Genomic DNA, 16,736 nt, shown 5'->3' on the forward strand with positions numbered 1-16,736 from the left:
TCTCTCCAAAAACATGATTATTTGTTTCTGAAATATACCAAAGTAGAGTCTTTATGAGTGGAAGCTAGAATAATTTCTTTGTTAAGACTGCCTTTAACTTTTCTTTTTTATGACTTGGTAAATAGAAAATTTTATCTAATAATCTCCATGGCACTAATACTCAAACATGTTATCTTTTTCCTTTACCAAATTGTTACATAGAAGAAGTCAGTATGCAAAGTTGCAGCACTCAACTAAAATTTAAAGCTTACACATTCATATTTTTGTAAAGAACATAAAATGGGCAAGATAAAACTACTAGTTTAGTAGGTGGGCTCTTCTTATTCTTCGTTCTAATGATTCTTACACAGAGGAACCCTATGATTTTACTCAAAATTACATTTACACTACTCACTCCACCAAATATTATTGAAATCAACATTCATCTTCTCATTGAGGGTGCTAAGTGTACATTGTAATACTTCAAAAGTTCTTAAGTAGAACTACAACCCCCACCAACCAAGACATCTTTCTACCGGCGTTAAGATAAACAAATAAACTAAATAAGGCCAATTAGAAAAAGAAAAACACAACTAGAAGAAACTAGTATTGCTTTTGTGTTCCATTTCTGTCATTAACCCATTAGCTAACCACATTAATTATCACCTCACCTTGTCCTCCTCTGGACCCTGCTGCATTCCGATCATTGATGCCGAATTTCTTCGCTCACGCATGACCCGCTTGTGAGATCAGTCCTGTTTTCATTGGCTGCTGCCGGTGGCGGCGAGTTTGACTAACAAGGGCCCATTACAAAATTACAAACACAGCAAGAAACTAGTACTGCTTTTGTGTCCCATTTTTTTCTCATTCATCATTAGCTAACCTCATCCACATTGATTGTCACCTCACCTTGTCCTACTCCGGGCCCTGCTGCATTCCCATGATGCCGAATTCCCGCATCGGCTTCGGCGGCCGGGGCTGCGTCTGAACTAGCTGTCTGTTCGAGCAAGGAGCGCCGGCAAGTTGGGCACGACGAGTGAGAGACCAACCATGGATCTATGCAACGCACATGAAAACCATGACAACATTTAGGCAACACCCTGACTTTGTCACCTGTCTCAAACTCACCAAGGCAAATAGTACAATCCGTATCAATGATTTTGATACCGGAAGAAATGCCATATGCCGCCACGGGGATCTTACGCAATGCGCTCTTTTTCAGCCCCGTGGCCGCCAGGCGTGCCGCGGCCTCGTCGGCCGTCTCGAAAGCAAACCTTCGGCTGCACCGCATCGCGCAGCGTACTATGGAGTTTAGCCCCAGAGCGCATATCAGAGCGCAGAGCAGGGCCGCGAGTATGATCACCATGTTAGTGTCGAAGTTGGCTTCGCTCACGTATGACCCGCGGGTAAGATTACTCCTGTTTTCATTGGCTGCTGCCGGTGGCGGCGAGTTTGACTCTGGACTGTCTTGAAGCACTAAGCGGTACGGACGATGATACGGATTATGATGATGTTGAGTCACCATTGGTAAGAAGTAGTAGTATATTGGGGGTTCACTACTTTCTCACAAACACCAAACAAACACTTTATGAAGGCAAAATTCAAGTACCCTTTTTATGCACTAACTGTTGAGTTATGAAACTTGGCTTGAGAGTTCGCTACTCCATGGTTTTTGGCCAAATCGAACCACGAATGAGATTGAGAGAAGAGGGTTCATTCTCAATGGTGTGAAGATGAAAGCTTGCAATATTGTATTCTGATCCACTCTTTTCGATGTGGGATTTTTCTTGTGTGTGTGAAGCTAGTGATAATAGAGATATGGAGTCCTTTCTTATTTCTTTTTTTGTTTTTTTTTCCTCCCCCTTTTAAAGGCTTAATGATGGTACTATCTAGAAGGGAGAAAAGTCAAGGGGAAACCATTGAAAAAAAAAAAAAAAGAAGTTACCAGAGGAAAGTCGGAAGAAGTGATTGTGGGTTACTCGTTTAACTTTTTTTTTTGGCTCGTTAATCAAATGACAAGTAAAGACTAAAGAAAGGGATATGTTTTGAGCTGTTCGGTTATATTTGTAGGGATTCCAACTAGATAAAGACTTTCAAATAAGCATCTTGATGGTCGCTTCGGATATGGGAAAGGGTGATGAATAGTATATAATATGTTTCAGCACTCCAAAGTTGATGATTATCTCCTATTCTCACTAGTTTCACCCACATCAATACCTCACAATTCTCTTCTGGTCCACTTTATAAATACAACCAATAAAAAAATTACAAAAAATAAAACTTTTATACTCTAAACAACTCTTCCAAAAACTAAGTGAAAAAAAAAAAAGATGAACTCCTGAAAAATAAAAGACTACAAAGGCTTACCATACATTTGAAGGAGCGGCAGTTGAAACGTTTTCTTCTTTATTTTGAAGTGATGATAGAGAGAACACAGAGAAAGAAAGAGGGCATGGGTTTGTATCATGTGGGAGTGTTGTAATTAGAGGCAGAGGGATATAGTGGTAGAATAAAACAAAAGGACAGTTTATTATTAGTTAGGGACATAAGGGTCTTTTCCCTTCCTAATATTTTGATAGAAATGACTACTAAATAGGTTAAGGTTAACTAGACTTAAGAATCAAGAGAAAAAAAAAAGGAGAAAAGAGTTTCCACATATTTATATTTGATTAAGGTACCCGATCCCACCTAATCGTAGTTAAGGTGTTTTCTTTTATACAAATGCTTATTCTCAGCACAGAATCCATCTTTTTCTTCCCACTTACTCGACTCACTCATGACTCTTTCTTGTATCAAAAGGTGAAGTAAACAAGTCCTCAAAGTTCAACCATTTGCCCATCGTTAGATCCTTCCCCAATACATAACTACATATATATTTATAGATTTAAGAAAGAAAAATAAATAAATTAGGAAACGCGCTAATGCTTTTTACTTACTATGTATGTAGTGTACTATTTATCTTTTTGACAAAGTTACAATATGACACCCTCAATACCAACCGTACCAAAACCAGTACTCCAAAAAGAAAAATCTTATCTAAGATTTTTTTGTATAAGATATAAAGAAGAGATAATCTAATACCAGTGGATCAATTAATTTATTATATATTCTTTCTTTTTTGGCTTTATCTCTCAAGACTTATACATCTTGTTAAAAATATCTAATCTGACCCCGGGGCTACAGTACACACACTGTTGTTGTGTCTATTCTAATTCTAGTCGTTTCACAAAAACTGACTACAGTACAGACCTAAAAACCTGCCTAGTTTCAACCTGGACTGGACTGAACTGAACTAGTAGTCCATTCCATGGCATACGCATGTTAATGCTCTCACCTACTTTCCGAACCAATGCTTTGATTGGCCCAGAACGTAAGCTACAGATATTTAACAATTGTGGCCCAGAGTTGTAACATCAACATCAAAAATTTAATTCCTTGGCGCAATGGAAACAAAGGTCGGTGAAGAAAAATAAACCCGGTTCCCTAAACAACTGGGCAAGTTAAACCAAGGGGCAAAGTTGTTCATGAGGAAAAGGAGTGTTCCCAACACTCTCATCTTACCTACACTTTTCTTGCCTTGTGAAAATTAATACCACATGGCAGAAGTTTAGAGCCTCTAGTAAGCTTCACAAAAGAACAAAACAACTCCACCAATATGTTTATAAAAATACAACTTTATGTTGTACTATAACTAATGCATTCACAATACTCACTACTACAAAAGTATTCTTTTTGGACAATTTTGTAGGACACTCACCTAGATGCGAGTCTTAAAAAGAGCTTCTAAATTTTTTAGGATGCTCATTGAAAATCATTAATAAATTTTTTTTAAAACGTGCGAGCCCTAAAAACTGATGTGAATCCTAAAAGTTTGAATTTTTGTAACAAAAGTCCCTATACATTTTAGGACACTCATTGAGAATCCTTAAAGAATTTCTTTTAGAACACACAATGCGAGCCCTAAAAACTTATGTGTATCCTAAAAGTTTGAATAATTTAATTTTTTTAACAAAAGTTTTATTATATATTAAATCAAAAAAAAAACTCAGCTCATTCTCTCTCTCTCTTCCTTGGATTCTCTCTCTCTCTCTCAACTTGCTTCCAGCCACCACCCGCATACATGCGTCGCCCAGGCGTCTTCCCCAGCCCCCGAAACCCCAGCCCCGCGAGCCCCTAGTCGTACGTGCTCCCTAGCCCTCTCGACGGAACCTCCAAAGTTCGGCGACTATGTGGGTTTCCGAAACTTTTTAAGCATTTTCTGACCACCTCAAGCCACCCTGAGCCAAATGATCACCACCATTGTGTTTCTTGTGCTTTGGGCTTCAAAACTCACTAAATGATCAAATTCAATGGTCGTTGGAATAGGAATCGACGTTCGCCAGAATCCATGGAGATTCGAGAATTCATGGCTCTAATCTGACCATTATAGGCATTTCCAAGAGAAACCACCACCACCATGACGCTCCTCGAGCTTTGGGCTTCGAAGCCCGATCATCGTTTTCCCGAACCACCATCATGGGGTGGTGGCGCCGCCGTCATCATCGAAGTTCCAACAAGAGCCACGCCTTTTGGCTACCAATTAATTTTTTAAAAATTAAAAAATCTTACTTTTTAAGGCTCTCAAATAAAAGACTCACGCCTTCCCAGCACTAAAAACTTTTTTAAGGTTGCAAAAAGTTTTTTTGTAGTAATGACTACAACCATTAAATATCACCGACTAATTATACAAATTTAGTCCTAGTTTAATGAAACTAGTATGTCATAAAGACTATCACTTATTAACAAAGTATTAATTCACTCGTAAATTATATCAAAACAATTAATTTTGACTATTACAAGCATTAGTCAATGTATTAACATTAAATAAAGTAGCAATCAATTGAGTGTCGTGTGGGAGGTGGTTAGCTGTCTCATGTCACAATATATTTATCACCTATACATGTATATATATAGATACACCCATATAAATACAGCCACAAGCTCACAACCTTACTTCCCCAAATTGATTATCCGCCACAAACTATGTACTTCCCCAATCACATCATTAGTCCCTTTCTCTTACACTTATGAGTTATAAAAATATTGGGTAATTTTATTGTTCACCCAAAAATACTCAATATTAACTAGTGATTAGCTATAAAAAATACTTGATAATTTGTAAACGTAGTCTATAAATCGGAGTTTTCTTTGTTACCAATTTAGGTTACCTTGTAGCAACATCTTCTTGGTCGTGCTAAAAACACAATTAAGGGCTTCTCCAACCGAATGTTATAACACTTTATTTATCTCAATATAAATATGTAGTGTCCCAACATATATGTTATGTTACTGACGATGGCAAAGGTTATATATTGTTTTTATTGGTTAATTTGGTGGGTGATGCAAGTATTATTGTTTTTTATTAGTTAGTTTAGTGGGTGTGTAAGAGAATATAATAATTTATTAGAGATTATAATTTTTTTTTTACTTTTGGTGTGTGATCGGAATAGAAAAATGAAATGGTTGATAGATTGTAAACAACATTCAATACTCATTCACCAAACCAATATCACATTTTATTTAGAGCATTGATTGGGGATGTAAGAATATACCTCTCATATTGTCAATCCCTTCTAGAGTCATTTCCTCCATTTGGAATCTTCCAATTCACCTACAAAAATCAAGTGCAAAATGCAAGAGGAAACTAATGGATAGCAAACCCTTACCACACTACCCTCAACTTTTCACCCATACAACATATATATATTATGCTCTTATACCTTAAGAGGTATTAGTGGGCTAATTGGGGCTCATTATATTATGAAGTGGTGAACTATAGTTTAATGGGCCAACACATAGTCATTAAGGTGCCACCATGTGCCTCTAATGCAATTAGTAAGTGTAAACCATCTCATTATGGTTATTGGTAATTAGTAGGCACTTTAGTTAATGATTGTGATTATGGAATAATGTCTATGATTATATTAGTCCATAACAATAATTCTAACATTCTCTCACTTGGACAATATAATCAAACCACCATAATATTGTCTAACACATATATGGCAATCAAATAAATCATACATAATATTATACCGATATGATACAAATATTACATATGACTTGGCCCTGTAGACATTTAAATATCATAACAATCATTAACTATCAAACCAAACATGCATGGGGTACAATTGATTGAGACTATGCGCATTCATCTCCTTTTGTACCTGTCACTTCGATGAACAATAGTATATACATATATAAACATATATATACGTAATAGCAACAATGAGAAGTGACTTCAATTATCATTATGCATGTTCAAAACAAAACATAAGCTATAAACAATCCATACAAAATACTAGCATGTTCAATACATAAATAACAAAACTCCCACTGAGCTCAACATGCTAGGCTCCTGACAATCCCATTCGGGCAACATGCTCTAAAAACACACATATAGGTAAGCCTTTCGTTAGTGGGTCTGCTAACATGCTAGTGGTAGGCGTGTACTCAATAGAAATGAGGGACTCAGCGACTTTCTCTTTAACAAAATAGTACTTTATATCAATATGCTTTGAGCAAGAAGTACTGCTAGTGTTCTTAGAGAAAGCTACTGCTGCGGAGTTGTCACAATACAATTTCAGCAGCCTCGAAATAGAGTCTACAACACTCAATGCTGAAATGAAATTCCGCAGCCATATTGCTTGACAAGTAGCCTCATAACACACCATATACTCTGCCTCCATCGTAGAAGAAGCTGTGAGTGTCTGCTTGACACTTTTCCATGAAACAGCTCCTCCAGCCATCATATAAATGTAGCCTGAAGTGGACTTTTTATCATCCACGCATCATGCATAATCGGCGTCACTGAACCCAACTATATCACGAGTGTCAGCTCGCCGGTAAGTCAACATATGATCCTTTGTACCCTGAAGATACCTCATGACTTTCTTAGCCGCTTTCCAATGGCTAAGACCAGGATCACTCAAGTATCTACCCAACACGCCGACAACAAAAGCAATATCAGGACGTGTGCATACTTGAGCATACATCAAGCTACCAACCAGTGATGCATAAGGAACGACTTTCATTTCATCTCTCTCTTTATCATTTTGTGGACATTGAGCCTTTGAGAACTTGTCACCCTTCACTATTGGTGCCTTCCCAGGAGAACATGCATGCATATTGAATCTTTTCAAGATCTGATCAATGTAAGTCTTCTGAGACAAACAAAGAATACTATTAGCCCTATCCCGAAGAATCTGAATCCCAAGCACGTAGGAAGCCTCACCAAGATCCTTCATATCAAAATGGCTAAACAAAAGTTGTTTCATCTCAAACAACAGGTCAGAATTATTAGATGCAAGCAGGATGTTGTCAACATATAATACTAGAAAAATAAAACTACTCCCACTGACCTTCATGTATAAACATTGATCTACTACATTCCCCTTGAAGCCATTTGCAGTGACAATCATATCAAACTTGAGATACCACTGCCTTGATGCTTGTTTAAGCTCATAGATAGACTTTTTGAGCTTGCAAACCATGTGTTCTTTGCCAGACTTCTCAAAACCAATAGGTTGAGTCATGTAAACATCTTCAAATAAATCCCCATTCAAGAAGACGGTCATCACATCTATTTGATTGAGTTCTAGATCAAAATGAGCAACTATAGCCATAATGATTCACAACGAATCTTTGGTAGAAACAGGTGAAAATGTTTCTTTGAAATCAATACCTTCTCTCTGGCTATAGCCTTTAGCCACAAGCCTAGCCTTATACCTTTCCACTTGCCCATTCGAGTCACGTTTGATCTTATACACCCATTTGCATCCAATGGGTCTGCAACCTTTGGGTAGTTCAACAAACTCCCAAACTTCATTTTGTGACATTGAACTCAATTCTTCTTTCATTGCATCCATCCACAACATAGATTTAGGACTACTCGTGGCTTCTTGATAAGTAACTGGCTCAGAATTATCTCCCACATCAAACTCATGTTCCTGCAAATAGACAAGGTAATCATCAGGAATAGCAGACCTGCGAGTTCTCTGTGATCTTCTCACCATAGCTTCATCATCCCCAATATCAAGATTTTCACCTTGTTCTGGATTTTGAGGTTCATCATGAGTTTCTACTGGAATCTATTCAATCACAAGGTCATCAATAGGAGCGGAAGCGACAGGTACAGGGATAAAAATGCGTTCTTCCCTGAAAATAATTTCTCTTGACCCTTGACTTGAACCAAATTCATCCTCAAAGTAGACAGCCCTATCTGATTCTATAACCTTGGTGGTGTGAGATGGGCAATAAAATCTGGGACCCCTTGATCCAATGGTGTAGCCTACAAAATAGCCACTAATGGTCTTCGGATCAAGTTTCTTGGACTGTGGGTTATAGGGCCTTACTTCAGCTTTACATCCCCAAACATGAAAATGACGCAAACTCGGTTTCTTACCCGACCACAACTCGTATGGTGTCTTTGGGACAGACTTACTAGGCACTTGATTCAAGATATAAGCAGCAGTCCTCAATGCCTCACCCCATAAAAATTATGGCAAGCTAGAATGAATCAGCATACATCGCACCATGTCAAGAAGTGTGCAATTTCTCCTTTCAGCGATTCCATTCTGTTGGGGTGTCCCTAGCATTGTATATCTTGCATCAATACCACATTCCTGTAAGTATTTGGCAAAAGGCCCGGGGTTCCTTCCATTTTCATCATAACGTCCATAATACTCTCCACCTCTATTATAGTTGACAGCTTTGATCATTTTTCCCTTTTGAAGCTCAACATTCGTCTTGAAAATCTTAAATGCATCCAAAGATTCAGATTTTTCACGAATGAGCTCAACATGGCCATACTGGGAAAAGTCATCAATGAAGGTGATAAAGTATTTATAACCACCCATAGTAGGCGGAACAAAAGGCCCACAAATATCAGTATGAATAAGCTCCAATACATCTGTGCACCTGTTTGACTTGCTCTTTCTAACCTTGGCAATTAACTTTCCTTTAATACAATCAACGCAGCCAGTGAAATCTGAAAAATCCAGATCTTGAAGTACCCCATCTTTGATCAACCTTTCCATTCTGTCTTTAGAGATATGACCTAAACGTTTGTGCCACAACATAGAAGATTTCAAATCTAATCTTGCACGTTTAGAGCCAACAACAGCATTAAGACAAGAATTAGAAGAAACAGAAGCAACATCATGCAAATCAAGTTTATATAAATTTCCACATAAAGTTCCATTTCCAACCAAAAGAGAGTCACGATACAAAGTGAGTTTTCCAGTTCCAAAAAGAAAACTATAACCTAACCTATCCAAAATAGATACAGAAATCAAATTCCTCCTAAAAGAGGGTATGTAAGCAACATCATGTAACTCCAAAAAATGTCTTGTATTCAACTGTAATCTAACTATCCCCAAAAGTTTGACTTGGACTTTTGTATCGTCTCCCATGTACACATTCTGCTCCAAACTACTCGGTCTTCTTCGACTTTTCACTGCCTGCAAGGAATTCATAACATGAATTGTGGCTCCAGTATCTAACCATCAATAATTTGAGGGCACATCAATAATATTGGATTCTAAACAAACCATCACAAGACAGTTACATTTCTTCTCTAGGTGAGCTTTGAGCTTTCTACAATCAACCTTTTTGTGCCCAAAATTCTGGCAAAAGTTGCACTTCCCTTTGAAAAACTCATTCTTACGACCATTAGAGGATGAGCTGGACTGTCCATTCCCTTTAGGACTAAGTGCCTTTTTCTTGGGAGGTTTTTGGTTACCAGAGTTATTGGAAGTGAACTTTCTCTTGTGAGGATTGTTTGGGTTTGTCACCATGGAGATACTTCTTGCCCTTCCCTTTCTCATGTCCTCTTCTTCCTTGGCAAGAATAGCAGTCATCTCCTCAATAGTCCATTGCTCCTTTTGAGCATTGTAGCTTGATCTGATTGAATCAAACTGGGGAGGAATGGTTTCCATCACAAACCACACCATGTAATCCTCACCTAGATCCAACCCCATAGCCTTAAGCTTTTGGTAACAACCCATGAGTTTGTCGATATGAGCTCTAATATCACCCGTATCAGCGTAATGGGTGCGATGGAGCAAGGTTAAGCACTCATTCTTTGAGAACTTTTTGTACTTCTCCTTAATGGCAGCAAGAAAATCCTTTGCATTTTCAGTCTGAGGAATACTATCACGAATGGATTCATCCATGTGATACCTCATAAGCATCAAACAACAACGATTGGAATGCTCCCAATCCTCATAGGATTTCTTGTCCTTTTCAGTGGCATCATCAGCGGGTTTAGGTGGTGCATCCATTCTCAAGGCCAAGTCCACTCTCATAAGAGTCAAGTTCATCATGAGAGATTCAACCCACTGCTTGTGGTTGGTTCCATTCAATGTCAACATGGCAGAGGTTCTCGGAATGCTTACAGCTGAATGAGAAACAAGAGCAATAACTATTAAATACATGTTATGATAAAACATGACATTTGTGCTCTTTTCTCATCAATATATGATCGCAAAATAACAAATGATCATTATGTATGCTAGAGTTCTTAGACAAACACACAAAATAGAACTCATACACAGGTAAGAACAATCTATTAAACATTATAATCAAATACATTAATTTACTATCGAAAGGATAGATAAATTGTGATTCATAATGTTTAATAAATTTTCTTCACCATATTAAGCATCCTTACCAAGAAATTATTATCGATAGGATAATTAATTACTTATATAGATCTTAATGTAATTTTGGAGGAAAAACACAATTTAAATAAATAATTATTTAAATGTTCCTCTTTACTAAACAATTTACATGCTTATTCTTGCGATAGGCAAGAAAATAAACAATAATTGTTGACAATATATAATAAGATTTATGCCAAAAAAGATTAAATATAAATACAATTATGAAACCAAATCTATGAATTAATCTTGTGCATAAACATATACAAATAGGAGGATATGAGAATAGGAGTGAAATGGTGAAAAATTGGCCAAAAAGGACCCCTCACGCGCCCCCACGCGCCATAATTGTTTTTTTTTTTTAATTTTATCATGACCGTACGACATGTCCTTTTGGAAAAACGACATGTCATTTTGGAAAAACGACATGTCGTTTATAGCCAAAAACGACGCCATTTCCCCTTAAAAACAACATGTCGTTTTTGCCTGACAGAGGCAAAACGACGTGTCATTTTTCGTCGTCCCTGACCTCTGAATTTTGGCTTACGGGTTGCGTTCGACCCGGTTCGTCCCGTGGGTCCGACCCGACTGGAACCACCGTCTCCGGCCACCATTTTGGCCACTATGACTTGGGTTTTCTTTCTCTCAATGTCGTCGACCACCCTAGCATATCCATTCTCCTCATTTCCCAACAAAAATGTCAAAACAACATGAAAACCGAAAATGGGTTTCCACCATTTTTGAGCTCCATGAAAAGCTCGGTTTCACAACAGCAATGCATGAAATTTTTGCCCAAAAAAAATAGCTAAAACCCAATACTCATTATCAAACCCGATTTCCCCATTAACATAGCATGATTTCGAAATTTCTTGTGAAAAAATCAGATTTTGAAAAATTGGGTATATATCAAAATATCAAGCCCTAAAATCAAATGAACCTAGCTCTTGATGCCAATTGATAGATTGTAAACAACATTATGAGCATTAAATCCATAAATAAGATTCAATAACAACATTCAATACTCATTCACCAAACCAAGATCACATTTTATTTAGAGCATTGATTGGGAATGTAAGAACATACCTCCCATATTACCAATCCCTTCTAGAGCCATTTCCTCCCTTTGGAATCTTCCAATCCACCTACAAAAATCAAGTGCAAAATGCAAGAGGAAACTAATGGATAGCAAACCCTTACCACAATACCACACTACCCTCAACTTTTCACCCATACAACATATATATATTATGCTCTTATACCTTAAGAGGTATTAGTGGGCTAATTTGGGCTTATTATATTATGAAGTGGTGAACTATAGTTTAATGGGCCAACACATAGTCATTAGGGTGCCACCATGTGCCTCTAATGCAATTAATAAGTGTAAACCATCTCATTATGGTTATTGGTAATTAGCAGATACTTTAGTTAAAGATTATAATTATGGAATAATGTCTATGATTATATTAGTCCATAACAATAATTCTAACAATGGTGCTAAAATAACAAAAAATTTGTGTTAATTTAACACAAAAATGGCAATTACCGTTGAACTTGCCCTAAAGAGTGAAGCTAGTTTTGATTAAAACCATTTTAGTTGCTAATTTGTTCAAATGAAAGTCTGAGTTGTTTATCCTAAAGGAATCACTCGTATATATTTAGAAGGAATTAGTCATTTATTTGAATTCAAGTGTAACAAAAGTCAAACTGTATTATGATAATACTGCTTCAAAAAAAAATAAAAAAACTTATTTGGCTCAAATTCATTTGATTCTTGAGGCAGTAAGCAAAAATATTTATAAGAGTAACTTGTAGATAAAAGTTAAAGTACAAAACATTTGATTCTTAAGTTAATTGTTCTGTTCAAACCATGTAAAAAAATTTGTATGTTCTTTCTTTTTTATAATCAATTTCTTCATACTTTTGATGTATTCATAATTATATTTTGTCTTGTTATTTATAAAATTGGTGTTGCCAAATTTTAGGTCAACATTAATATTTAAATATTTTTATAGTGAAAATCTATATCTCTTCTATATAAAAAAATGTGTAAATAATAAAAATTATTAATTATAATCATTTGTTAATTTTAATAAAATATTATAAATATTTAACGAAATATACTTTTAAAACTAATGAAATAGATATTTATTAATTATATTAATATAAATTCAACTTTAAATTTAAATTTAAATATTATAATTATAATAATATATAATACAAAAATAGATATTTAATAATTATATTAATATAAATTCAAATGTTATAAAATATTATTATAATAATAATATTTAATACAAGACTAGATATTTAATACTTATATTAATATAAATTTAAATATTATAAAATATCATTATAACAATAATATATGATACATAATGTTAATTTTTATAAAAAAAATTATTATTTATATTTAAAAATGTTAACATATTATATATTTTTTTAAATCATAAAATTATTTTGGTTTAATTTTTCTTTTAATATATTTATGTCATTCTTTTATATATAATATTTTTTATTTATTTGGAATTTATATGAAAATAATACACATTTAATAAAAATAATTAATAAATTCTCTATAAATAAAACTAAGCAAATGTGCATTGCACGTTGTTTGTATCTAGTATTTATTTAAATGAGAGTATTAATGAGATGATGTGATACTCTAAAATTACTCTAAATCACTCTTTCTATTTTTAAAAATTTTCACATATTTTAATTCTTCTTTTTCAAATTTTTGATTATTAGTTAATAATTAAAAAAATTCAAAACTAAAATATATAAACTATCTAAATATCTATAAATATAACCGATAAATTCAAACTATCTAAATATCATATCTTTTTTTATGTTTTCTCTTATTAACCATATTAATAAAATTTTAAAAAATATATATAGTTACACTAATAAACTACCATACACGCTATAATAATAATAAATATAATTTTTTTAAATTTAAATAAGATATTTATAATATATTATTATTTAAATTAATAATATATATAAATATAAATATATATATTTTTAAATTTATATATATTCTAAACATACTTTATTAATCTCATATTTTTCTCTAATCTAATTTCTTTGTCTTTGTTTTTTCTCTTCTTCTCTCTAAACTCTTTCAGTTTCAATTTTCAATGAATTCTAATTCATATTAATAATATATATATATATAAATATATGTTTGTAAATTTATATATATATTCTAAACATTCTCTACTAATCTCATATTTTCCTCTAATCTAATTTCTCTATTTTTTTTTTCTCTTCTTCTCTCTAAACTCTTTCAATTTCAATTATTAATCAATTCTAATTCATATCTCCGAATTTGATTTATTTACGTGTTATTTATAATACACTCCTCTCGGGTATTTATTCAATTATTAATGTTTGTTAATCTTTACAGTTTTTATTTTAAATTATTGATATTTATATTCTAACATCTTCATCTTATTTTTATTTCATTTTTAGATGTTATCGATTTATATTCTAACATCTTCATCTTATTTTTCTATCATGTTTTAGATGTTATCGGATGTTTATGAGGTGTGTGTGATATTGAGATTGTTAGAGGTGGTTGGAAAAAATAGACATCAAAATTTTAACAAATTAGTAAGTATAAGTTAATCGATAAAATTATTATTACAAATATATATGTTTGTCATTGTAGTTATTTTTTTAAAATGTCATATTTTATTTTATTTTTCTGTTTATTGCATTATTAACTTTTGTTAAATTTTATGTATAGTTCAATCACATCAAAGATTACTTTGTGAGAAAAGTTGGGGGTGATATTCCATCCAAATTTACATAAATCTCTAATCTATTTTCTAATTTTTCCACATTTTTATTCTATTTTCTTTAATTTATGATTACTAAATAATTAAAAAAAAACAAAATATCTAAAAGCATCAATATATCTAATGCCTCTTCTGCAACTCTTTTTTAAATATTTATTAATAACTAATTTTCTAGTAATTATTATAATAAATCAATCATATATAAATTCACATTTATCTTCAAGGTTTTCATTTCATGATTATCTTTTTATTGTTTCATTTTTCAAATTCAAAATTTATCTTAATTTATTTATAAATAACTAATTTTTTAATAATTATAATAATAAATAATCATATATAATTGAAATTTATCTTCAAAATGTTCCATTTATATTTATCGTTTTATTGTTTTGATATTTCAAATTTAAAATAAAAATATTTTTATTTATATTTAAATAAAATATTTAGGAATACTATTTATATTCAAGATTTATTATTTTGATATGTCAAATTCAAAACTAAAATATCTTAACAATTAAAAATATCAACATATATACATGTTGTAACGCCCTACTTCCTTAGAGCCGTTACTAAGTGAGTTTAAAAACGTGCTTTCATCTCGCTAATCGAGGTTTTAGATCAAACAGTGTAATTAAGATATAAACAGAGGAAAAACCTTAGAAATAATAATTTCCATAGAAAATCATAAAATGTTTACACTTGGGATCCCAAAATACAGTTTAGAAATGTTTACAACATATTAACTAAACCAAGTCGACTAGACGACAAAATCAAGGTTTATTTACAAGCATCTCCCAAAATTCTCTGGCCGTGGCAGCCAGGCTGGCCAAACATGTACACACCGCCCCACGTCTGCTATACTCATGGTTGGTTGATCTTCTCTTTACCTTTACCTGCACCACAGAGCATCTGTGAGTTGAAGCCCAGCAAGAGAACCCACACACAGATAACATATGCAACACATATATCACGCATATAAATAGGCCACCAATTGACTAAACACATACGGCCTAGCCGTCCCAGGCGTTTACCAAGCCCTGGATCTACGGACCACGCTGTGAGTATATCCCAGGTATCCTACTAGGGACTCGCCTTGGCAACTCGCACTCCACGTGCTCAACGCTGCTCCCGGCCCCTTGCCGTTCTCGGCCTTGCACTCAACGTGCCCAATGTTGTTTCCGGCCCTTTGCCGTTCTCGGTCTACACCGTTCCCGGCTCAAGCCGACCATTCACTTCATAATACACATAGCATAACAAGTAGGTATAGAATTCTAGCATAATCAGATAAAGGGCTACGCCCCGCAGTTCTAACATATTGGGCTCGGCCCTGCATATCAATCCATTCAAACACACTGGGCTCAGCCCTGCATATCAGTCCATTCAAACACATTGGGCTCAGCCCTACACACAAGCTCTATGGGAACAAGGGTTCTCTTACCTGAGTTCCGAGATTTCTGAGCACCGACGCCCCGAGCACAGTCCTTCAACGTGAGCCTCGCTGAAACCCTAGTCACAACACATTAACAATGTCCATCCATCAAATTCTAATCCAATAAATAACTTAGAGCCATAACCCTAACCTCTGGGTCCTTGAATTCTATCAATCCGGGTGATAAAATCCATCCCGAGCCTTACCCCTTGAGTTCCCAAGCCTAAAACACCCTTAAAACTCAAATTAACACAAAGGACCGCGGCCTCACCCACAAGAGTCGCGGCTAGCCTCGAAATAGAGGCTAGCACCTCACTGACCCCCACACGGGCCGCAGCGCGCCCACCAGGCGCCGCGGCGCGCATGAGCTTCTCGGCCTCTCATGGCTGCGCGCGCACCCCTCCTAGGGCCGCGGCTCTCACCTCCGAACCCAGATTTTCCACCATTTTTCCACACCTTTCCTCAAGCTAATTCACCCAAAACTCACCTATCAAACCCAGATATTTAACACATACATACCAACTCAATATCAACACTAAAACCCCATCAAAATCTGCTCCAAAACCCAACTAAAATACTCAAGAACATGTCAAACTTAACTAGCATGCATATTCTAGCAAACCAGTAACAATTCTCAACATAATCCCAATAATTAAAGCTTACCTTGCTGAACTCAATCCCTGTAGTTGATCCTCAAGCCTTAAGCTTCAAGTTCCTATAATATCACAGCTGAATTCCCCTAGACCTTCAAGTTGATTCCCTTGGTTTTCCTTGTGTTTATCTTAGAGAGTGAATGAGGAAGGAAGAGATAAAACTATCCTTAGCTGA

At 34.8% G+C, this 16,736-nt stretch overlaps 1 protein-coding gene across 1 annotated transcript; it reads right to left on the reverse strand.

The window, feature by feature from the left end:
• Positions 1 to 234: 234 nt before the first annotated feature.
• Positions 235 to 2,436, reverse strand: LOC133798150 (RING-H2 finger protein ATL74-like). The gene has a single exon (XM_062236354.1). The coding sequence runs from the start codon at positions 1,502 to 1,504 to the stop codon at positions 854 to 856; it is 651 nt and encodes a 216-aa protein (XP_062092338.1). The 5' UTR covers positions 1,505 to 2,436; the 3' UTR covers positions 235 to 853.
• Between the last annotated feature and the right edge of the window lie 14,300 nt (positions 2,437 to 16,736).

Source organism: Humulus lupulus, chromosome 8 (genome assembly GCF_963169125.1).
Source record: "Humulus lupulus chromosome 8, drHumLupu1.1, whole genome shotgun sequence".
NCBI lineage: Eukaryota > Viridiplantae > Streptophyta > Magnoliopsida > Rosales > Cannabaceae > Humulus > Humulus lupulus.

What these genes read in the sequence shown, in the direction of transcription:
- LOC133798150 (XM_062236354.1), bottom strand. Translation starts at nt 1,504, where the DNA reads ATGGTGACTCAACATCATCATAATCCGTATCATCGTCCGTACCGCTTA.